At 40.7% G+C, this 25,998-nt stretch overlaps 2 protein-coding genes across 12 annotated transcripts in view; both read right to left on the minus strand.

The window, feature by feature from the left end:
• Positions 1–25,998, minus strand: part of RAMP1 (receptor activity modifying protein 1) — a 547,734-nt gene that overhangs the window by 162,572 nt on the left and 359,164 nt on the right. The gene's annotated exons all lie outside the window — the stretch shown is intronic.
• The window catches only part of LRRFIP1 (LRR binding FLII interacting protein 1), a 124,157-nt gene that overhangs the window by 54,667 nt on the left and 43,492 nt on the right, over positions 1–25,998 (minus strand). For 6 of the 11 annotated variants that reach the window (XM_063116025.1, XM_063116021.1, XM_063116020.1 and 3 more), the window contains exons 2-7: positions 19,546–19,632; positions 11,239–11,256; positions 6,829–6,876; positions 5,049–5,093; positions 4,207–4,257; positions 1,271–1,303 (exon numbers count right to left, since the gene is read on the minus strand). In XM_063116025.1, coding sequence (XP_062972095.1) covers positions 1,271–1,303; positions 4,207–4,257; positions 5,049–5,093; positions 6,829–6,876; positions 11,239–11,256; positions 19,546–19,632 — 282 coding nt within the window. The remainder of the gene's footprint in view (positions 1–1,270; positions 1,304–4,206; positions 4,258–5,048; positions 5,094–6,828; positions 6,877–11,238; positions 11,257–19,545; positions 19,633–25,998) is intronic. The other 5 variants (XM_063116022.1, XM_063116019.1, XM_063116016.1 and 2 more) reach the window with 2 other exon arrangements.

The following is a 25,998-nucleotide window of genomic DNA, read 5'->3' on the forward strand; positions in this document are numbered from 1 at the left end:
TTTATCCAGTTAGGTATTGACTTTGTATCTCATGTACTACCTGAAATTTTATCACCAGCTTCACTAATATAAAGAATACTAGTTTAGTCTTTAGTTTCTGGCCTCCCAAAGGACCTGTGTGTTCAGATTATGACCAGAGACAGGACTGAGTAACTACTACACTTTGTATGTTCAAAAATGGGGGAGCAATCATGACTACTTTTATCATCCCATTAGCTCTGGATGCATCCTGCAATGCGTCTTACACCCAGTGAAACCTATCCAAGTATGCCTGACCAAGTACGCCTGACTTTCTTACACTCTATTTTAAGAGCTGTAGACTAGATGGACCAAGGGTCCGGCACTCCATTCACGCAGTGGCCAACCACAAGCAGGACACAAGTGCAACAGCACCCTCCCACCAATTTCCCCCAGCAACTGGTGTATATAGGCTTACTGCCTCTGATACTGATACTGGACTTGGAAGCAAAAACATGATTTTCTACGTTTCTCTTCCCCCATCCCACCCCGCCTTTTGTTTTGTTTAACATCTTGCCAGATGAAGAGTTCTGGAGAACTCAAAATAAAAGATTGGTCTTAAGATTGTAACATTTTCGTTAGTCCTAATAAAGGTATTTAGATATTATGGCAACTGACTTTTAACAGATTTATAAAACATGTCCTGCCTAAAACCGCCCAGAGAGCCCTGGCTATGGGAGCGGTATACAAGTGTAATAAATAAATAAATAAATAAATAAATAAAATGCCTTAATAATAATTAATAAATTATGTTCAATATATATCGTTTATCCCCTTTAAGTATCAAATCTCTTCTGGTCTCTTTCTTAAAGAGACATGGTATCTATTTCTTTCATTAATTAATTAAAATGATACCCCACTGTTTCTAAATAAACAAATAAATAAATAGTCCCAAGATGGTTAAACAAGGCTTTCAAACAGTAAGCAAAAACTTGTCCATTTTAAAGAAGAGCAAGGACACGCAGAAAGAGAGAGAGAGAGAGAGAGAGAAGACATACCAGCTATGCAAGCCCCCGGATGATGTCAGGGCAATGCTACATTCTATTTGGGCAACTAATAGTGGTGGGCAAGAACCCACATGACTACAACTTTTATAATATTACTAATGTAACATGGGAGGCATCCACCAGCCCCACAACTAAATTCATAACATTAAAATGGACATTTTGTCTAGACTGTCTCACATATTACAACAAATTCTAAAGTGTATTCTGACTATTGCAGTGTACAAGTCTGTCAGTTTTTTTCTCACCACTGGATAGGCACTGGCATAATCCAAGTCACTCTGTTGGGGGTATAAAGGGAAAACTCTGTAAGAACACAAATAGCCAGACAAAAGGACAGAATAAAGATCAATCCAAAAGTTCTAATTCCTTGTATAAGCAGGGAACTATGTCCGGCTTTATGTCCATGATATAAAGCCTAATATGGCAGAAATTGCCCTTACTGCTTGAGGTCAGTACAACTTATGAACTCAGATGAAGAAACTGAGGCCCTTTCTACATGTAAGGATTATCCCAGGAAAATGGATGGGTCGTCCCTGCCTGCTCCTGGGATCCCTTGTGTGTCATTTGCATGCACAGGCACGATCCCAGGACGATCCCTGGAAAAAAGGCAAACGTAGAAATGGCTTGAATGTGCTGCAAATTTCTTAAAAGCAAAACAGCAGAGTATAGAGTTTGATTATCACATTTATTTATTTATTTATTACATTTTTATACCGCCCAATAGCCGAAGCTCTCTGGGCGGTTCACAAAAATTAAAACCATCATAAAACAACCAACAGGTTTACTACGTTCATTTCATGATGTACCCTGAAAGAGGGGAATTTGGTATTTGCATTACCTGGGAAAGGTAGTAACCATCACTGTCTAGCCTTACATGGTGGAGGATCTCTCTCACCATCTAGGGATAGATTCAAATGAACCACATCATTTGGTCCACCCATTTGGTTCCAACAGATACATTGCACAAGTGCCGTAGAACTGATCCCAAGGAAACAGTTCTCATTCTGTTGCAGCACATTGGATCAAGTCTGGGTGGGCAACAGGAGAGGGAGCAGATGGAGTTGCCCAAGAGACTCTCACCAGTTACTAACCATTGTTTTACACAATTAGCTTGCAGTTTTAAGTTCTAAAGATCTGAGGTACTTTAGCAGCTACAGACAATGCTAAATAGAATTTAAAGTTTGCCGTACCTCATCACAAGTGGTGGCTTTCAAAATCAGGATTTGATTCAACTCCAGAAAAATGTTGTTCAGAAACAATATTTTCAGCATAAAAATATTTATTGTGTAGGATAAATATTCATCCTCCTTGCTTTGTACTAACTTATTTGCCCAAAGTATTTTAATACTGCCTTTTATGCGTGTTTAATATAGATATGCTCACCTGTGCATAAACACCACTGTAACCTGCCTGTCTGTTCCTATTTAAACCATTCTAAGGTGACCAATAGACTACGCTACGTTTGTTTTTTTAACAGCCCCCAGAACTGTTGTTTTAGAAATGGATGCTGTTGTTTTTATAATGCTGTTTTTATGTTTCTGATGGTTTTTAAATTTTGTATACTTTTTAATGTTTACGGTTTTAACTTTTGTGAACCGCCCAGAGAGCTTCGGCTGTGGGGTGGTATATAAATGTAATAAATAAATAAATAAATAAACAAACAAACAAACAAATAAAATACAGCATGTGTCATATATCACTGGAATGAAGATTACTGCTTCTGATAAGGGCAGTACTTCGCAATCTCATTTGTTTTAGGACTCAATACAAAATCAGCTGCTGAAAAACAGTGCTGGCTCCAGGATTTGGAGGGCCCTTGGGTAAGAAGCCCTCTCTATGCCCCCTCCCTGAGTGGGCCCGCTTCCCCCTCAGTCCCATCCCCACTGCCTTTTCACTTGCCTTCTCCCTCTGGACCCAATTTTTACAACCACCCAGAAGGAGATTACAAGACACGTGAATAGGTAGAGACAGCAAGGAGCAGCAGTACTAGGAAGTTCTGGGCGCTGGCAGTCGATCCCCTGTAGGGGTGTGGACGTGGGCAGGTGCCCTGTGATGGCGCCCCCTGATACCAGTCCAGCTGAAAGAACAGCTCTGGAATGTAAACTCTACTTTATCCAACTGTTAATGCTTGTGTATATTCAGTGAACACTGATAATTATAACAACTGATGAAGAAAAAGACCCCATCCAGAACACCAGAATGACGAGGGTGCTGTCTTCAGAACCAAACAGGTTCTCCCTGCTTGTTGGTAAGGTGCCTAGTGCCTTGCTGTCAAGAGAACATGATGAGCATAGCTCCCCAAAAAACTTTCCAGACCCCATTTCGGTGCTGTTCATTAAGTCAGCGCGATTTTCCTTTACTATTGGTCTAGAGAAAGAAGTCTGTTGCAACCATCCAATCAATTTGACAGAGGTAGACGAAATGGCTTTACGGCTAGGATAGCCTAAGAAAGGATATACACAACTTGCATTATGCATAGTTGCCTCATGTATAAATTGCCAGAAGCAAAAACCCATGTAATTAAATTCCAGAATTTTCCAGTACAGCAGGCTTTGGAATGGATACTGTAGATCACTTATCTAATTCAGTTACAAGTCATGCAAGTTTGATAATTTTGTAAGGAAAAAAATGAACAGCTTTATGTCAACAACATTCTTTAACTATGTATGTACTCCAGGCTAAAACAGGGGAGTAAATCAATCCTGAACCAACAAACCTTTTAGTGGAAAAGCTATGTATTTTGAGTTTACAGTAATATCAAACAGATGTATTTCTATTAGTTATAATTTGTATAAAGTTAAGATAATCAGTCAAGGGAAGGTTGGTTGTGCAAGACTAGAAAAAGCTAAATGCTGCAAAATATGAGATGTAACATGTGTGTAAATCGCATTGCAATGCAATTGTTCACAGGATCACAGCTTTTGTTAACAGTTCTCTATCACATTAATGGCTTTACGACACCCTCCATGGTGTTCTCCATCTTAAAAAGTTCATTTTAATACAAGGCTCAGGCAGAAAAAAAAGGCCTTATAACCTAAAATAGCTAAACCTGGGAGGCAATGAGAAGAGAAGGCAATTATCAAATTACTAATGCAGAGTAAGGGAAACCACCCATTCTGAGGAAAGTGGGGAGAAAATAATGTTAGGAACGATTACGTATGTTTAATCATTTGTTACTAACCCTTAGACTTCCACGGCTACCCACTGACATGCGCTCATCTTCATCCGAAGCCTATGGAGAAGCAAGCCAAGACGACACCAGAGACAAATTTAAAAGATGCAAATGTCAGCTATCAAGTTAGATATAATCCAGGAAGAAGTTCTTAAGACAAATTACCAAAAAAAGTCCCCAAATCATCTCAGAATGTACTACTGAATATTTCATATATATGAAATGAAAAATATAGAAAAACAAATACCAGAAAAATGAAGAGACACTTCTCAAGCATTATTTTTATGTTCTTTAGCAGGCATCTAAAGAATCTCACTTTATGTGAGATAGATAAATAGAAGTTATACCTATGTGTGGTTTCTGCCAGCGCGCTTGCTGCCAATTACTTAGGTCTGGCAAACACAGACATCACATTTAGCCATGCTCCTCCTTTTACACAAATTCCCCCACCCTTAACTATTCACACACCTTCAGACAATAACTACACTTAATGCTGCCCACGATGCAATTATAAACTTGAATTTGAAAGCACGTTTCAACAGTGTTCTTATACTATCCCGGGTTAAGTCTGAACTACAGTAGCATTAACCACAGTTCGGGTCAGTGCAGACAGACATAATTATGGTTAAGGCCAGTAGGAGAAGAACAGAGGGATCTTGTGCATGAGAGGATGGAGTGGGTGTTCCCACCCCCGTTCCCGTTTTGTTTTAATTTAAAAAGAAATAATTTGAGATTTTTGTTTCTGGTAAATTTGCAGGGATTCTCCATAGCTCTCTCACATAGAAAATTGATTTATTTTTATTCATTAATTTAAAATGAAAATTTTAACACAAAGCACAAACAATACTGACCGAGGCATTTCTTCTGGATTTATGGGTGTAACGCTCACTGTCTTCCTACCAAGGCAGGAGGAAAGATGAAATGTGGGAAGTGAGAAACACCATTACAGGTTTTTAAAAGTAAAAGTTAGGGGAGAACATAGATAGATTTAGCAAGATTGCCCTGGATAATGAAAAAGCTTTTTTTTCAAAGATACATGAAGAAGAAAAGTGGTAATAGATATTTCACCATATTTGAAAATCATTAATGTCACAGACTCTGTAATCTAATGTGTATATAAAATCCAACAACATGATTATTCTCTTCCAAAGCCCATGTCTATTGTTGTACATTTGTAAGATAAGGAATTCTATAAGCATATATTCAAACCACTCTAATTTCAGGCCTGAGAACTTTGTTTTATTACTTCTGATTCACAGTCCAGATATGTGGAATACACTTCAACGGAGGCTAGCTTTTTGCCATCCACAGAAGTAACTGTCCAGTACAATTCATGCAGTTAAGCCTAGAGATGTCCCAAGAAGGGGGGGAAAAAAACCCAAGAATGATTGGAGGACAGAACAGCAAAATCGCTGTCCATCAAAACTGCCATTACTTTCTGAACTTATTTTGTTTCATGTGCATTAGGACACTTTTCAAACAACCACCATGTAACTAAAGTGATTATTCAATGGAGGAAAGCTAGAAAACAGTTTGGAGGATAGATTATAGTGTTCTGAATTGAAGCCCCTTTTGCTGTCCTATATGCCTAAAGGGTACCTCATGCAATACTCCTTCTTTCTTCACACAATAGTAATCTCACTTCAAGTGAATGGTTACTACATCTAGGATTGCACATGGTTAAGTGGAAGCTATTCCACCGTGACCACAATGGCAAAAAAGCAGTAAAAAAGAGGCAGGGAAATTCACTAATGGATTGAAGGGAGGAAGACAATATAGTCAAGCATATAAGCCTAGGAAGTACAAATGAAGTTTTCAGAGCTCTGAAAAGTAAGTCACTGAACATGTACAAAGTGACTTCTTTGCCTCCAAGAATCTTCACTGGGTATTTTACATTCTGATAGTAATATGAAGACATACTTTATTTTGGAATAGTTAAGAGTACACCATGGTAACTACTATTTTGTTGATAAGTTTACCATAGAATTTAAACTCCATTTAATGGAGAACGTGGGGCATTTCAGCATATAAATTTGCATGTTTTTTTAAGTGTGACAAATCTCCGATTAATGGGCCATAACAGAAAGCTGATTATGTGGCTACATACACAATGTGTATACATTGCTACATACACCTGAGACTTAAGTAGCAAAGAAAAATTAAGAGCTTCAGTGTGAAGGTGAAACATACTCAAGTATGTATGTTCCACCTTTATAATGAAGCTCTTAATTTTTCTTAACTACTTAAGCTGTAAGCAGTAAACAAGCTGAGTTTTTTATCTTGAGTTATTCTCCCCTTTCTCACAAGGTGGTATTTCTTGAAAGTATTTCATTGAGTAGCTTGTCAAGCCTTTAAAGGAATACTGTGCTGTTAAATCCTTGTTATATATTTGACCCTGTAGCAATATAACGGGACATCCCAGAAAAAAAATGTTTTGTGTTTTTAAAAGGGCACAGGTGCTTTCTGAGAGACAATATATCAAACTATATCAGTCTTTTCAACTACGAAAAAAATGTGTTAATATAATAACTGGAGTTCAGGAACGCAAATAGACATCTACAGCTATGATCTGTCATTCATCCAAGATGTTAGCAGTTTTTAGACAACACTGGATTCTTAGACAAAGCCTACCATCCACTGCTCGATGTCACCAAACTTTGTGTCCAGACCATAATATTTCTATAGACAGAAGAGGAAAGGAAAAGAATTTAGGTTGAAAGGTATAGAATAGACAAGTTCTAAGGCCAGTTTGCTCCCGTCCCCCTAACAAAGCAAGTCTGAAGCAGCTGCATATCACCTGCAAGCGATATGTTGCCCACTCCTGCATTACTAGTAATCTCTACAGCACTATATTCTCTCTCACATAAACTAAGGATCAGGCAAACATGCTCATGCAATGCAGCATGCCATAACAAATGTTCAATATTTTTTGAAGCCACTGAGGCACAAAGCAAGCTTCTCAGAGCAGAGTGGCAGTGCTGTTTCAAGATAGTCTAATAGTAATGAATTTCTGGGTTTTTTTAGAAGGGCATATCATGCCACAGAAAAAGAAGTGGAGAATGGTGCAATGGGCCAAAATCTCCAACCCAGTACAATCATAAACTAATTTTTAAAGCTCAACAGTGGCATTACATGGGTCCATTCGCATGATCAAATAAGCCACTGTGGCTTATTTAAGCCACGGTAAGCTTCACCGCGTGCCAGCAGTCATTTTGAACTGCAGCTTATCATGACGTCTGAATCTGGGTGGTGTGGGTTATACGAGGCTTCTAGGGTTATGTTCTAGGGCTATGTGGGGGTGTTTCTTTTAACCCTTGCACAACCCACACTTTCTAGGTTTGGACACATGACAAGCTGCAGCTTGAGTACTCAAGAACCAGTCTACCAATTCGTAAACAAGGGGACTGCAGTGATCATGTGAATCGGGTCACTGTGTTTGATAGATCTTTCAGGAGCAGGAAAGGACTGCGATAGAAGCAACCTATCAGACCCTTATAAATGGAGGGAACAGCTTGTTGAAAAGCTCTTCCCATATCATATGAATATATGTTTTCAAGAGCTTCCTGTAGCTCTGATGAAAGTGGACTAGTGTCATGACTAATAGCTGTTGCTGAATGCAAGACAAGCAACTCCATGACAGGTGGATACAGCAACAACAGTCCCTAATATTAAACACACAGCTGCGGGAAGAGACACTTCCTGGTTAATTATTTTGCATATGGGAATGAAGGTACCAGTCCTAGTCCAGTTATTAAATAGGTATGTATTTATTTATTACATTTTTATACCGCCCAGTAGCCGAAGCTCTCTGGGCGGGTATTTAATATTTCAAGTATGTAAGCAGTTTCTACTTCTTCCTGAAACACTACTTAAGAGTAGTCGCCCTGTTGGTTTGCTGAAATGTGATAAAATATGCCTGTGTATCACTTTGTAATTAACATTGCAATGCATAGTAGCTGTGTTTGCTTTTTAAAGACAGACATGTGGCTACCATTAAAATGCATTTGTTCTTTTCAGCAACTGTCCATGTTTCTTACATGGGTGAAATCAACTATGAACTTAATAGTGGAATTGTACATTTAACCAGTACACAAAGTCCAAATTCCATTAAAAAAAAAATCTGTAAATAAATACTGCAAGGTGTTTTGTTTAAAAACAGAACAAAACTCCCAAATGCAACACGGTTTCTGTGATACTTTCCTAGCTGGAAAAGATGGAAGTATATTTACAGAAACAATTCTTTGTTGAAGACTTGCCAAACCCCCTTTAATATTTTGGTCCTCAAAGACAATACTTAGAATGTACAAAGATTTTTATCCTATTCATTTGTATGTTGCCTTTATAGAGATATAAGGTCAAAATGGCACTGTTAATTCAGTACTTTATTAAAATTACTGGTGAGTACATTATGTGACATGGCATCACATTTGGTAATTGTCAAATCACATTAAACTCAATCAGCTTTTGTCTTAATAGCCTCTTCCCATATGTGAGCACATCCTTTTCTCTAACAAAGATGGCATGGAAGTCAAAATAGGTACATTCTTGTTTGTGTTGTGTATCTGTCAGAAATATAACATTTAATATTGAACTTCTAATAATCTGGTAAGAGAAGAACCAATTCAACACACTACATGCTCTCCTGCCCCACAATGAGTTTGCAAAGTTTTCTTTATGGGTGTATATAGATAATCATGTCTGTAAAATAATTGAAACAACTTCACCCTTAGAACTAACATGATACGTCATTATCCAGCATCAGTAATATGATAACACTTCATATATGATGGGATGAAGAAGAGACACTGCAAGTCTTGCTTGCTTTGTTTCATAATTTCCAATTACAGTATTTTGCTAGGGTCATACTCAAATCAATAGAGAAGTGAAATTAACTAGGCCAGAAGGCAAGCAGCCATAAATTGATAATGAATTTGGTGGAGATGAATTCATGTTGGTCGAAGAAACATGGATTATATTTTTTAGGAAGTGTTCTTGAAATGGCAAAACACTACTGTACGGAAGCTATGACCATGTTCACACAACTTGGTAGCCCACCATGTATTAATTTACCCGTGGGGATTGTGGCATCATACTGGGCATCTGCGGGCGCCTGGCTTGCTATGCCTTGTGCTGTGTGAACCCCACCAGCAGGGGTTGTTTGAGGGTTAGACAACCGTGAAATAACCCATGGCTTGTTTTAGGTACCTGGCACAACCCGTAAATTAAGGGATGGTAGACGGTCGTGCCATGTAAACCAAGTCCATTAGTGGCATTAGTTTTCTTTTTAAAGGTCTACATGACTGCTTGCATGGCTAAGAAGTGCCACACGCAGTTTACGAATTCAACACACACTCATTTTTAAAGGGAAAATATTTAAGCCCATTTTGGATGCAGGAGAGGGGCAGGTAGGGGTGGATGTTACTGGTCACAAGGTCTAACCACTATGTGACAACTATACACTCAAGAGCCAGTGTGGTGTAGTGGCTAAGGTGTTGGACTGGGAGTCGGGAGATCCGGGTTCTAGTCCCCACTCGGCCATGGAAACCCACTGGGTGACTTTGGGCCAGTCACAGACTCTCAGCCCAAGCTACCTCACAGGGTGGTTGTTGTGAGGATAACATGGAGAGGAAGAGGGTTATGTATGCTGCTTTGGGTTCCTTGGAGGAAAAAAAGGCGGGATATAAATGTAATAAATAAACTTTTGCACCAGTATTCACTTAATGGATTTCAGCTTTTTTCCAGGTGTGTCTGAAGCACTACAGAATACTGCGGTGAGACAGAAAAATGAACGTGTATACTGCAGGCCACGACACCACTTCAATACCTCTTCCAAATCTCTGAAAAGGTATCTCCTGTACACAGCTCAAGACTAAAGCAGTCAAGCAAGAAAATGCACACAAGTAACCCATTTCAGAAGCAGCTTAATTTTGCACTGCCATTCTGTCACTTTCAAGAAGCATTAGTAAGCACAAACATCCAGTGAAAACATGCAAAAGAAGAACAGAATGTCATCCTAGGAAAAGGAGCCTGATGGCCAGACTCCTCTGTGACTTATGAAAAATGAAGTAATAACAGCAGGCTTATAAGTAAAGACATTTTAGGATTCTGTCTTCTCTCTTCATTACAATTATGTATCTTGAAAGGGGGTTGTATTAAACTTCAACTGTATTAAGGACTGCTTCATTTGCTACACTAGTAAAACAACTGGGATTCCCAAATGTGGACTTTTTGTACTGGAGCTTTTTCACATATTAAAAGAAAGTAATCACTCATAGTCTCAAAACTCCTGGTTATCTGCAGTATTTACTTCACTGCTATACTCTGCTATTCCAGTGCAAGCCGAGATGCAACACACTAGCTCTTGTTTAAAAACAACAACACAGAATGGTAATTTTGTACTACCCACCCTATAATGTTTTCGTAGCTAATGTTTTATTGGAAATATTTACGTTTCGGACTGTTCCAATCAGTTAAGAGAGAATGCCAAGGAATCACAACTCTACAAACAAAATTAAGTCAGCATTACACTGGTGCTGTGTGGCATATAGTATTTATGTATTTGAGGTCGGGTGCGTCAAGGCAGGCTGACATCCGTAAGTCACTCAGATACTTTTCCAGTTCTCATGCTGGTCCTTGCATATCCAAATGACAGCTCAGAGACTAGCAAACTTAGCATGAGGACCATTCAAAAAGAGCAACACCTGTGGGCAAAACTTGTGCTGCGCTGCTTAATGCTTCTTCTTTGAGGGATGCTTCCCTCGGTTTCTTGTTTAGTACTTTTACAGCAAATCACTCATGGGAGAAGCTGTTAGTTGAGCAAGCCATAAGGAGATCAAGCTCACACTTCTTAGTTAAGAGTAAGTTAGGTGGCAGAATTTTACATGGCTTAGAAAGAAGTGAAAGTGGCTTAAACATAAATTTCCAAGTAAAACCTGCTGCATACCTGACATATTTGGGTGGATTTATTTCTCAAGCGCCATCAAGATTCCCAATGCAAGAGAAAAGTGCATGCAATCACACAAGAAGCCAAGCAAACCCTACCTTTTGAACTTGATAGATCTACAGCGGGGAAAGGAAAGAAAGGAGGAGCGTATAAGGGCAAGAAAGAGTGTTCGTCAGGTACAGCATACAAAGGACATTTCTTCCAATACACAAGTAAATTAGAATACAGGAATAAACCGCTTTTCAATCCCATTTATTTTTCTTTACCAAAAATAAGGCAAGATATAAATAAGAGGTGAAAGAAAATTGCAATGGATCCTTTATTTTGGACATAGACAGTATAAGGGACATAGAATGGCTCTTGGATGTATAAAGACCCCACCAGAGGACCTAGCAACGTTCCAGTTCTTTTCTGTTCTTTAGGTGCTGGCCTAGTAATTTAGGCTGGGACAGATCTCCAGATCTGCATAGATGTAGCTATCAGCTCTGCATATATAGTGGTCCAGCTGAGAGCTCTGGCAACACATGAATACATGATTTCCTACACAACTTTCATTGTAATTCATCAATGGGGCCATGTTCTAAGAACTACCATTAACGATTATCAAATTATAGTCTGACTTCAAATTCACTGGAGTGTGCAACCCAAAACAAGTAGATTTGTAAGCCTTACAGTACTAATAGACAGGATGGGCATAGCATAAGTGTTATCAGTCTTTGCATCCACAATACAAGATAAACCAGGTATTCATACTGTAAATACTTCAGTGTTTGTCAGTATTATACTGATCTCTAAGACAGATGAATATCGAAACTGTTAAAAATAATATATAGCTTCTTCCCCAAACCTCTTTTTTTTTTTCTTTAAAGAAACAGACCTTTTATTCTGCAGCAGTTTTCAGGACATGGGAGAACAGGAAAGTATATCTCCCATTTCCTGATAATCCAAACTAAATGACAAAAAATGCATTGGCCAGTCTAAGCACTTCCTCTAGTTACAACATTACTATCCCCCAAAAGCATGCCATCCATACCTCTGTGTGAAACATAGCGTTGACTATACTTATCAAGCTACATAATCAGCCTTTAAGCCTTTCTATTTTAGACAGCTAACAATGAGTCCTGAGATCATATATTCAAGCATGTATTTATGGAAAATTACTTCAGTAGGAAAGTGCTCTATTAGAATGAGCAAACGTTTAGGCAAACTTACTGCTTTGCCATGACATTTGCGTATGTTTACTGATCCCGCTCACCGCTCTGTAACCCATATCAAGAGGCGAGAGCTAACAACGGAGGGAAGTGACAAGCCGGACGGCCCCGGGGTGGGGGGGGAGCCAAAAGTGGCAGGAGAGAAGGTAACTTTGCCAGCAGGTGTTTTTCCTTTGGGAGCAGGTGTGCTTACTTTAGTGTAAAATTAGCAGAATTGTTTTAAATTTTATTTTTTTAACAACGTGTTGGCTAGCTAGCAATGTAAGTGCCCAAATGCAGGAGCGGAGTTGTGTTCTTGCACAACAGCAGAACTCCATTTTTTTTTAAAAAAAAAAACGCTACTGAACATAAGGGCTCAGAAAATTAATTCCATTTGGCAAGCTGGTATTGGGGTGGGGATTTCCCTTGGTAGCCAGCAATCCTAGTGGACCAATGGCAGAAAGATTGCCAAGACAGTGAACTCTGCCACAAAGACCTGTGGGATACATGCCAAAACTAGCAAGAAGACTGAGGGGGAATAAAGGGAAGAACAAGAACAGGCCTGATGGTCTGTTGGAAGTACTGCGGGTTGTTCAGCAAACAAACGACCCAAGGTGGCTTATAGTGACATGCAAACCCGCCCAATATCAAAACAAGCTTAAAAACTGGCAGCCTAGGAGCAAAATCTAGTCCTTTGGCAAATGCCATCTGCTCCCCACCAGTGACCACCACGCCCCCTCCGTCCTCAATGGGTGGTGGAGCTTTGGAAGAGGAAAGCAAGAGTTAGCTGGGAGGGGGGGGGAGGTGTGAAGTTGGAAGGTGCCCCAGTGTGTACCCTGTAACATTACTGAAGCCTTGGCGGAGGGGGGGGGGGTGCTGACAGTGTGTCTGTGGTAGCCAGCTGGGTCAGAAGTGGTGTGCAGTAGTCCCACATGCTTCTTGTCCCGCAGACAAAACAAAAGCAACATACAAGTGTCACTCTTCAACCCAGCCAGGTGGCCTGTGGAAAGTGGCAATGCACCTCTGGGATAGTACAGGGAACTCTGGGGCACCCTCCAACTTTGCATATTAGAAGAGCCTGATTTCTTTTTTCATACACCTAGTGACTTCAAGCACTTTAGATGAGTAGGGCGGCTTGAAAGTGCTGAGGAGAGGATCAGATCTGGTTTTCCATCTCCCTCTATGCGAAGTGAGTCACAGGCAACATTATAATATTGTACCCTCCCCAACCCTATCAAAAGGAATTTGTGTTGAACCGAAATGACTAATTCTAGTACTGAATGTATATAGACAAGATTTTCTCCCTCCAACAGCCGTAGAACAGAATACAAGCATTTTTATCTGTTGTGCAAACTTATCAGTGAATACAAACCTTCATGGAAGGAAAAGGGAATAGGGACCAACAAGTTCAGGCCTGAAAGAGGCTTGAAAGCAATTGTCTGACAATGGTAGCCAATTAAAATGATGTTCTTCCAGGTCTCGCCCATCTTCTACTCTAGATGGTTGCTCAGGGAAATCTTATTTACACTGCCATAACTGGGTCAGCATGTTATACTGACATGACGTACAGATACCCAGAGGACAAAAAACTGCGCTCCAATCCATTTTTTAACAATAGAGGAATATTTGCATGACTTCTACATTAGGGGTTGTGCAGGCTTCAAATATTCTGAACATACACTAATACAGTTAGAGAACTGGTACCTTCGTCAGTTAATGAAAACACATGTTGAAGTAGGAAAGGACACCTCAAAGTATAATGATAGCTTGCCCTTAACTAGAGTATCAGATACATGCTTTGTGATAATCTATAAAGAAGTGTCAAGTGGTAACAAGTATATCTAATTTCTCCTGTGAGAAAACACACACACCCCTTTCTGATATTTCAGCAGTAGACTTCTCTTCACCCATGAAGACAAGAAGTGATTCTCTAAGGGCAGATGCTTTGAAGCGCACAGGTTTTTGTTGCAGCAGCTAACACAGTAGTATCTTATAGAGTGGATTGCATTACTATTTTCCTTTCACCTGAAATTATTGTCCTTTGAAACAATGACTCGAAGTTTTTTCCCATTATAACAAGAAGATTTAAAACCTCACCATAGAAATATTTATGAATGTACACTTACTAAGCATACATTGGCACATCTTAAAGGCAACAGTGTAAATACTAGAATTAGTCCAGATTTAATTACTTGTACCACAGCTGTGCTTTTAAGAATAAACTCTCATACTTAATTTATAAATTATTTCATATTTGCAACTCAGCAACTGTGAGAAACAACAATGCAGTATACAGAAGCCTATACAAAATGAAAATGCGGTACAACACCCTAGAAATAACCCAAAAAAGTAACTCAGGGCATCAGACAGGCCTGAGAGCAGAAAAACGGAGATTTCCTTCACATTAATGTTTGTTCTCAGAGCTCTATGGAGGGCATTCCTTCTCTCTGGGATGGTGCCTCCTTCGGGACCATGTAGGCAGAGTTGATTTGTTGCTTCTTCAGGGGGAGGAGCTACCCTGCCCTTCCAGACCAGATGGGTAGAGCATAGAAAAACCCCTCAACCCTGCAACTAAAGGGAGAAAAAAGTAAACCTAAGCCAGCAGAGTAAAATCATGAACATGTTCATCTTGAAACAAGTTCAAAAAACAGACAAAAGCAAATGTGCTAGGCAGCTTCTCCTAGGAAAGAGCCCAGGAGAAGCTACAACCACCCCAAACTCTTTCTTCTTAATGGAATAACACACTGCATCCCTAGAAGGGCAGGCAGAATGCTCTCCATGGAACTTTGAGAACAAAAATTCCTGGTATGGAAGTTTCCATTTTCTCCAGAGCTCCATGGAAGGTGTTCCTCCACTTCGGGACATAAATTTCCTGGGATATATGGAAAGCAGAATTAAGCTTAACGGTGAAGGAACGCTTGGTACAAAGTACCACCTTATCATTATGAAAAATACAGAACTTTGGATCAGCCAAGAGGGCTCTGAACTCTGAAACTCTCTTTGCTGAAGTTATAGCCACTAAAAAGATTGCTTTAAAAGTTAACAACTTAAAAGAATACATGGCCAAGGGTTCAAATAGAACCCATCAGTGCCATAAGAACCCATTCAGGTTCCAGGTAGGAAAATGATGTACAAGGTGGGGATTAAGAGGTGCCACCCCCTTTTTAGGGTTTTGAGATGCAGGTGAGGTTAAATGGGAGGACTCCCTTAGTATTCCAGGATGCTGCTAAGCACAGCTGCTTGTCTCTTAATTGTACTCGTACTCAGAGCCTTATCACCCCACCTGGAAAAAACCAGGACCTCTTGTACACCTCTAGGGGCCTATCATTCTTCTGACCCCAAACCACAAACACTTTCTAAGCTGTACTACAGACCCTGGTGGTGTAACTTCATTTGGAAGACAAAAGTGTCTTAAGAATAGACTCTTGATACCCCAGGTTCAACAACCACTGCCTTCCAGCCTTCAGGGTGTTAGTCAGAAGAGGTCTGGATAGAGGTGCACCACAGGACTTTGAAGACGCAGATCCTTCCTGCTGGGCAGTCACCATGGATCCTGGATCAACATGTTTATCAGGTCCAGAAACAATGGATGTTGGGGTCAATATGGAGCCACCAAGATAACTTCTGCTGAACTTCTCTGAATTTTGAATATCACCTTGGGAAGAAGTCCTATTAGGAGAAAGGCCATGGATTGAAATGGATGCCAAAGAGGAGCCCTCATGGGATCTAGAGGAAGATGGGGAGGAGGATCTATGGTCCCATTTGTGGCTGTGGGGAGACCTCCGCCTAGACCTATTTTACTACTTCTTTCCTTTCTTTTTACAGGAAGAAAGAGAAGACAATAAAGATCCCTCTCTGGGGGTATCCCTGCTCCTAGTTGGTAGGGCGTTTGAAACCTGCAGAGAAACCAGCTTCTGAACCCAGGCTGCAAACTAAGACATGGCCCCTTCCCCCTCAATGTCTGGCACTGGGGATGGGCCTACAACATTAAATTCTGAGTTCTGGTGCCAAAGAGCATGCTTTCCCCCTCTTGGTGCCAAACTTGTATTCCGATTATGAGGTCCATCTCTCTTCCCTCAGCCTCCAACTGAGGCTTCCATGTCCAATCCAGGACTGGTGATTCTTTCCACCATGGCGGAGAGGGCCAGTAGAGTGATTGGGGCTCAACACTCTCTACATGCCCTATAAAGAGGGAAGAGAGAGGACTGACTTGTTCCGAAGCTGCAGTGAAAAGGGCTGGGGAAAGTGGCAGGGCAGCAGTGCAGGCGCACACTCTGGTAGCTTGCTTCCACGCTGAATGGAATCTGGCTGCTTGTGTGTCCCCCACTGGGGAAGCTCTGTGAAGCTGGATCCCTGCTAAGGAGGTGGGTAGGAACAACTAGCAAAAGCAAAAGGAAGGGAAAAACTAGGCCCAAAGCTGGACTGACAAGAGCACCAGCTTGGCGGAACCACATGGCTCACCGGACAGAGCCAGTCTGAGGGGCAGGGGGGCTCCTCCCATTGAAGAAGGGACAAATCGACTCTGTCTACGTGGTCCAGCAGGAGGCACCATCCCAAGGAGAAGGAATGCCCTCCATGTTCTGTAACTTGATACAGCCTCAGTTGTCAATTTTAACAGAGAATTTGATGAGAAGTAGGAAAGCATGTAATGTAACCTTTTTGAATAAAAAGTGCACTAACCTCTGCCATTGGTTACTTTAGCCACTGACTTGACTCACAGATGCGTTAGGCTTGTTCAAATACTTCAGCTCAAGGTACAAGTTTTGTATTGCTTAATATGCAAATACTGTCGGTATCTGGGTTTTCCCCCTTATTCATTATTTAAGAGCTTCGCCGCCAATACTAGGTCGAATCTGTATATTTGATTTTTAACCCACCTCTCAGCCCAGAAACAGGACTATAATAATTCCAAGTTGAAAATATAAAAAGTAAATAGTAAATTAAAGCACATCACACAAAACAATTAAAATTACTAAAAACAGTAATCGGCCAACATATACACACAATTTATTTAGCTGAAATTAGTTCACCCAGACCACAGGATGACCTCTGAAATGAAAAGGCTATAACTCTATTTCTGAAATAAATCCCACAGGAAGGATACCCCAGGAAAAGCCCCACTTCCCTCACGAGCCAAATCCCTGCAGGTGAAAACCCCAAGAGATGACCCCCTTCAGATGATCTACACACAGAGGAAACTGAATTTGGTAGAGAGGTTCCATAAGGTACCATGGGCACCAAGAGTTTAGGGCCAGCACTTTGAATAATGTTCCCCATGGTTGGCATCGACAAACAATTGGTCTGCCAGACTGACTAGCTTTCAAAACTAGTGCCATACAGAGTGCATTATAATAATCCAAGCTGGAGATTCCTAAGCATAAAGTGGGCAGGCTTCTTCTTTTCCTGCCCCTGGAGAAGATGCATCAACCAAAACTGAATGGTGAAATATATTTGTAGTCAGGGCTGTTACCTCAGTATACAAGAGAACTCCCTAAATGCACTCACCCTTTAAAGAGGAGTGTGATCACGTCCATTACATGCAAATCTCTTACTCAAAGGTTAACTAAAGTCCTTTTCCTTTCCCAATTGTGTGAGGCTCAAACAGTGCAACATAGTTCCTGTTCCAAGCTGGCTGGAACTTGAACAGGAAAATTCCTTTTAGGGGCTGGAATACACTGCAACATTTTCTAAGTTGGTGGCTTTGGTCTATATAAGGGTGACTAGGACAATAATCGTGGTATCATAACTGAGCTGACTCCACAAAGAACATAGCTGTCTTCTAGAACTAGTTATTATACTCAGTCTTAGTTATGACCAAACTAAGCCAAAATATTTCTTTAAACTAAAAGATTTAAGTGGGAACCTCTGTCTATTAAACGTTTTCCATTGCTGATACAGTTATAGTTTTAGAATTGGTAAGATATCGATCATGTTTTAGTTTTCAGAATTTCGTCTTCATTTTGATTTCATCATAATTATTATTTTGTGCTGGTTAAGATTTATCAATTTATACAGTTATAGCCTTTGTGGAAGAAATAATTTTATCATTCATTCACATTTTGTTGATACTGGCACAATGAAAATTCAATAAATTTAATCAATTTTTAAAAATTAAACTGAAAACAGGTTGGGATACTCAAACCACTGGAAACACTAAGTTCAGAAAGTGAGAAGCTATTAGAGACTTAAACAGCCTGTACAACAAAATCATATGCGTACATTATGTGAATGGACATTTTCACAGGTAGGGTGATGATATTTATTTACTACGGTTTGTTATAATCCAGTTTAGGAAATCCTGTTAGTCAGAACTGGCACAGCAGGTGGATATAATTACTCTGCCAGACATGTAAACCTTCTTGTTGAATCTACAAAGGAGTATTCTACTCAAATAGAAGCAAGAGCTGTAACAGAAAGGCACCAATGAGCAAGTTATAAATTCTGTTTGTGCCTAGTCTTAGAAGAGCACCCTTTCCAAATACTGCCCGTTGAAACAAACAATGAACAGCACTATTGTAGCCACTGTCAAGTATTGACCTAGAAGTCTGTGCCAATTTTGTGCTCATGCCCAACAAATGCTCCTCTAGCTTTCATTGCCTAAGTAAGTGCTGATCCTGAATTCATCATAGGGAGAAAGAGCTGATATACTAAAGTAATAATAGCTCTCCAAGTGTCAAGAACTAGAACCACTCCATTTCTAGATTACAAACACTGCTTTTACTCCATTTGAATTTACTGATGGGTGATCAAGAAACAGCAACTAAACCAGTGCTTTCCTTGAATATTTTTCTATATAAAGGAACAAAACTTTTCTACAGTTTCATGACATTAAAAGAAACAATAATAATTATATATTCTTTAATTCTGGCCTCATCCAATTCTATTTTAGATTATTACAATGAGAAGAAGAGTTACAACACTGCCACACATTTCACATTTTTCAGATCTTTAAACAGAATTCTTACAATCACTACTAACTGTGACTGTTTCTGCATGTTATTCAGAAGATCAATAAGTAACCGGAGGCTTTAAGATAAATGAAGGAAGACAGCACACACACACACACTTAAGCATTCTTAACATACCTCCTTTTGCACTCACCAAGCTGTATTTTGTTTTTATGTCACTTTTTATCTATCCTTTGTATGTTTTGATGTTGATTTTGCTGGTCTGTGACCGTAATAAATAACAATATATATATATATATATATATACCTCCTTTTGCTGCCTCTCAAGTTCCTTCATTCGGATTTCTCGTGCTTCAGCTCGAGCTGCACGCTTTGCCGCGAGTCTTGCTTCAGCCTACCAAAAGAAGGAATAGCGCTAAATTTCATACATTTTAAAATGGTAGTAATATCTAAAATCAAACTACACAAGGTTCTGCATATGGCAGGATATTCTCATGGGTGACCTCACAATAGTACACTCAATACTAAATACCCAGATACCCAGATGGTTCAAACGCTTCATCATTTTCAGGTGTTTTGATCATGTACCACTAGCACTTCCAGGAGTGCATGTTAATGTTTCAATATTTTTTCGCAGAAGGAAAGATTAGGGCAGGCGCAGCTTCTCCATCAAACCGCTGCAGTGGTAAATCAGCAGTACCTTGCGACGATTCTCGCTTCTACATACATAGCAATTGAAACCCCGACCCAGACAAAATCTGGAAAACCTGTATCATGTGAAAGGTTTTGCAGACCTCCATCATTACTCAGGGGAAGTCGCAGACAGGCCACCTATGCTGCTTTAATTTAGACAGCCCCACGGCAGGGAGTCCTGGTATAACAGGACCAAAAAGTGGGTAGGTGGGATTCAAAAACCAGTCTGCTACTCACGTTCCCAAATATTGTTTCACAGGCCCACCTGTCAGATGAGAGGAAGTGTAAGTAAACAGGGAAGCCATTTTTTCTCGCCTTCACTGTATTTCTCCCTCCCCATTATTTATGTGCGTATACTGTAAGTTTGGGGAGGGAGGCCCCTAGAACTTTGTTAGATTGCATATGCAGAAATTTGAATGATCAGTCAACAAGGAAGACAGCACTGTAGACTGCAAATTGAGATGGCTTTGGAAGGAATCCAGAAGATGACCACTGGTGTGTTCAACCCCCCACCCTCAAGTGGTTATCCCTGGCAGCAGCAGACCAATAGCAGCCTGCTTGCTCTGAGCAGCAACAGGGGTTCTACTTCAGGAGGTCTAGCCCAGTTCAGTTGGTTCAAGACTGTCTGCTGCCTCCCAGTTCCCAGCCACCTGCCCATACTGCTGCCAGGTCAGCCGCAGTTGACACAAATCCAAACCTTCTGACCACCAGTCCCAGGAGATCCTGGCAAAATGGAGCCACAGCAGCAGACAGGGGTTAAAAGGAGAAGCATGAGAGCACTGTATATATGCATTATACACATGGGTATATGAAAGAGAGTGAGCAAGAGTGAGGTGCATGAATACAAGGGTGCAGATGTGGGTTTTATGCATATGACAAAGACTGCACTACAAAGCATACTTACATGGGAGTGGAGTTTACTTCTGAGTAAACCTGTACAAGATTGCACTGACTAATCCACAGCTTGGGTTACCTAGTTGAGTTATGCACAATTAGTTCTTGTGATGCAACTGGAATCTGGGTTACTAAATTAATCCATGTTGGCCTGATTTCATATACTGATGTATTGCTTGATGGCAGGAGCTTATAGACTCATGGTATTCTAAACAGAGACCTTTCAGATGGTTCCACCACTTGACTCTGCTGGGCTCTGTTCACAGATACAAACGATCCAACTACAGGGCCTTCTTCAGGTACCAGAATGTTGTCATTCAGGATTTGGCAACCCTACTTTTAATCCCCTGTAATGAGGACTATGGGGTGCAGATAATATAGTAATTTATGAGAGACTACTTAGACACTGCATTTGTTTTTCCAGAGCCGCTGAATACGCCTACTGACCTAGCAATGAGCTACAGACAAAGTTCCTTTCCTACTGCCTCATTCAGTGTACTTTTAAAAGGATATATCAGATGAATTGCTGTGTTGATGGTCAATGCTAACCAAGGGGCTGTCTTCACGGCACCGGGTTGGCACCCCCCCCTCTCTTCAACCCCTGCTTTCCCTCTCCTGGGACGGCATCAGGTAATCCCAACGCCAAGGAGGGGGCGTGGGGTTTCTGGACAGCCATCCGGGTTCCGGAGGCGCCCCCGCCCTCTTCCTGGTGGAAGCTGTCCAATCGCTGGCTGCCTTCCACCGGGCTCCGCCCTCGGGTTGACCCCGGATTGGCTCCAGAGCAATGTCAGACAGCGGAAGCGCCGTATTGACATTACTCCCTTTGAAAAAGTCAAGGTAAATCCCCCGACTTTTCCAAACTTCCATAGCGGGGGAGCCCTGCGGTGGCTGCAAACCTGCGCTTGCGTAACCTAACCAACGATCCACAACCACTGCGGGGCTTTTCCCGCATTATTATTATTATTATTATTATTATTATTATTATTATTATTAATTTATTTATTTATTTATTTATTTATTTATATAGCACCAGCATATTTCCATAGTGTTAACTGTGGCAATTAAAACAAATGGGCAAATCTGAACATTCAATTTTTTGGAGCTCTATCTACAATTTCTCTTTTTCAGTATTTCCTCACCCAAGAGAGGGATCCTAGAATTGAAGGAAGATGATCTTCTACAACCGAATGATAAGCCTTTGTTTATGGAAGTTACATGACCCCTAGCCACTAGATAGGAACCACATTGAGTGGTGCTATTGATTCTCTGCGCACCACCCAAAATTAATATCCTGTGTAGTTAATAGAAGGACTACTACATTCTTTTTTCCTTCTTTCTGCCTTGCTGTGTGTTTCTTTAAACACCAAAGCAGGTATGAATTACTGCTGGCATTGTATTTTTAAAAAGAGAGTTGACATTTCTTCTCCATCCGCATAGTGCTTTGCGCAACTTGAAGAAGCTAACCTAATTACGTCTGCATGGCACCTCCTGTCACCGCCTTTAGGCTCGGGGCTTTTCCAATGTGCCCCTAAGCACCTTTTTCTGTCTTTTTCCGCCCCACTTTATTTTTTATTGTACATTTAGCTAAAGAAGAGTTCTAGAAACTCTAAAGCCTGATTACTATTTTATTTTGTGACATTTTAGTTTGTCCTAGTAGAACACATTATACTACAGTTGCTTTTGTATTTTTTTCTAATTGCTACCTGCAATTATGACTAGGAGGTACTTGACAGAGTTTATTCTTTTTGAACTGAACCAAGAAACTTCGGCTATTGGGCGGCATAGAAATGCAATACATAGAATAAATAAATGACTATAAAGCATGTTAAACTTGTTGCTTTTTCCATATATTAAGTACGTAAATAACATGGAAGAAAAGGCCAAAGTGAAAAACAGGTTTCTGTCAGCAACTAGATCTATAAATAAATGCAGTGATTCCACTCAGTTAATATTCATGTGTCAAAAATAGATCACACGTGAATATGCTACATGTTTCCACTGTACGTCTTCTGTGCACACCGTAAGAATTTACCAACTGCCTTGAAACCTCTGTTTCAATTTTAATGTGCTGAATTGATAGCACCGAGCAGTGTATAAGCAGCAGTTCTCAGCTGGAGTGGGGCAAAGAATTATGCTGGACAGAAATTCGTTCTTGCTTCTTTTCCTCGCTAGCCTTTTCCAGCAGGCCAACCTAGATCAATGTAAAATCAAGAATTTTTAAGATGTGTTGATTCCTGTACTAATGTTGTTCCCCGCCTCGATCCGAAGGGAGAGGCGGGTAAGAAATAAATTTATGATGATGATGATGATGATGATAGCAGGGGAGGTGGGGTTGTATGCTCAGAGGTTATGCTAAACTACATTTGACTGCCCTCCCAAAAAATCTTTTTAAATTGCAAGGGAAACTACCCTTCTGCAGTTTAAAATACTGGAAAGAGGGATCTCAGAGCACTAAATTATCTCTCCCTTCCCAACATAATTGCAATTTGGGCAAAGTGTGTGTGGGGAGGGGACCGTGCTTTCTCTCCCCCCACGCTTCCTTTTGGCCCCAAAGTTATTGCGGGGGTTGAGTACCATGAGCTCATTCCTCTAATGCAGCCTTTCTCAACCTGGGGCGCTCCAGATGTGTTGGACTACAACTCCCAGAATGCCCCAGCCAGCTGGCTGGGGCATTCTGGGAGATGCAGTCCAACACATGTGGAGTGCCCCAGGTTGAGAACCACTGCTCTAATGGCTTCAGGGTGAAGGGGCCACAATAAGCTCACACAGAAAGACTTCACCTCTCTGAGCCACGCATTCCCTAGAGTCAGCTCCATGCAGCCAAGTTGGAGGACCCTTGTAGAAAGAAGCCCCTCCAGTTGAGCTGAACAGTGACTGGCTCAAGTAGAGGGACTGCCCTGGGCGAGCCAGACGTTAGGATCCAAATAAGGAGATCAATACATGGAAGCCGGCATTTGCATGTATATCATTTCTTGGATCAGAAGCATAGCTTCCTGAATGCAGCTATGGTTTACCTATATGGCATTGTTTTCAATAGGATGTGATTTGGCTGCCTATCCCCATTCTGGATGCACATCTGAATTTTAGTGTTGATTTGATGTATATACAGCAACATAATTAGTATCTGTCAGACCAAGTCAGGAAGTCCTCCACTACACACAATCACCCAAAGACAATCAGGAATTGAAGTAAAGGGCTCAAATGTTTGTGCGGACTATTTAAACCTACAACCAAACTATATTAAGGGTAATCCTGCTGCAAAATGCCAAAGAGATTAGGCAGATCTATTTTGCAAGATGGGAAGACTGGGTGCTGAGTGGAGTAGGAGGGGGAGCAATGTATTTTCCCCCTTGCCGTATGAGTGTCTGGATTCAGGCATTCTGCTTCTGTTTGCACGGCTTCAGAAATTGTTTTTCAGGTCCTAGAGCCAAAATCCTCTCACACACACACGCACAAACAGAGAGCACAAGCATATAGCTATTTAACCAGCTAACCCCCACCAAAAAACACCTTTATTAAATATCCAGAGGTTTTCCTCAAAGCTTTTAACCTATTTGTCCAGAAGAAAATTTTATCTGTCTCTCTTTAAAATCCTCCTACGTTTGTCAAACAAAAACAGATCATTTGCTGGCAATTCAGCTTATGGGAGTGCCAAAGGTGAACAGGAAATTTCACTATGTGCTTGCAAGAATTACCTTTGCTGATCACTGCGCTATTGGTTAATTTTCCTCACAACGCCTGAAGGACAATACTCTGACAAAATACTCTGACAAAACATTCGGCCTTCATGTTTAAAACTGTAACAGGTACTTCCTCCTAGCCTCTACAGCTTACCTTCAAGGCTCCTCAGCAGAATGTTTGCTGAGAAAGAGAGGAAGTGATGATAATGTATTATTACCAAACCAGCTGGGAACTGCAGTCCCTGACTCAGCAAGTGATCATCTGGCTCCTCAGAAGGTACACAAACATGAGCAACCTGATATGCCTCCTTCTAGAGGCACAAAGCACAAATTAAACTGCAACTCTTGGGATTTCTATCACCCCAAAAGGGGAAAAAAATCTGTATCATCCTGCTCAGATTCCATGACGAAGTCAGACAGGAAAAGGTTTGCTGAAAACTATGTTGCACGTTCTAAAAATAAATAAATCAGCAGCAACACCCTGATTACAAATTTTGATTCACATATAAGAAATTCATACTTCTAAGTTCACTAAAACTGGACTTATTAAAATGTGTTCACACAGTACCCAAAGAGTTTTCATGATTCCTGGAAAACAAAGTTTATAAAGAAATTTTATAATGTACTTCATATAAACTGTAAGTGCAAAAGGGGCAAATGAGAGACGGTATATCCTATCCATAAGGAACACAATGCATCTTTTTCACCATACACTCATTTATTTGGACCCTCTCATCGGAGGCCTATCTACTCACCGGCAGGGCTGGTGTGCATGGCTTCTATGGCACTACTATGGCATTCAGAATCGAACCCTGTACCTAGGGTTCGATTCCTTGGATTCATTAATGAAACACACTAGCAAAATGGCTTTTTAAGTGCACAGATGCTGATCTACTTTGTCTTTGTCTATTTAGAGGTTCTTTACATTTTTCAACCTGATCATTTCTTCTTTAGCTATCAATGCTAAATGGAGCCTATTGCTGCAGGAACCCATCTTTTGTTCAAGTATCCCATCCTTGCAATGTTCAGGACCTTGCTTATAGTACTGAACATCTCTGCCATGTGTTAGTAAGCCCTGCCAGAGATGCAAGAGTCTGCCTATGAAGGGATTTGGCAGGTTCCTATTCCCCCCGCCCCCGGCTACTTCATCTTCACTCTCTAGTGTCTAGCATGGCCAATTCAATGTCCATGCTGATTTGTTGCCAGCAATTACAATGGCTCCTTGTAGGCTTTTAACCAAACAAAACGTACTCTCTAACATACACAGGCCTAATTATGGCACAGGGAACAAGTGTCCTGTTGTCATCATTACTAGTATGGACAGTTTATGTATTGGGAAACAGATGGCCCAAACAAGGGGCCTGCTGAAAGCTATTCAGCACTTCTCAACTTCAGCAAAAGCAAGGAAGGAGTCACTTCTGCGGAGAAAGCCTGAACAGAAAAGCAGCTCTTCCTTCTGGATGCACTGGTAACACCCTTTGAGAATTGCTGGA

This window comes from Elgaria multicarinata, chromosome 2 (genome assembly GCF_023053635.1).
Source record: "Elgaria multicarinata webbii isolate HBS135686 ecotype San Diego chromosome 2, rElgMul1.1.pri, whole genome shotgun sequence".
In the NCBI taxonomy this organism is placed as follows: Eukaryota; Metazoa; Chordata; class Lepidosauria; order Squamata; family Anguidae; genus Elgaria; species Elgaria multicarinata.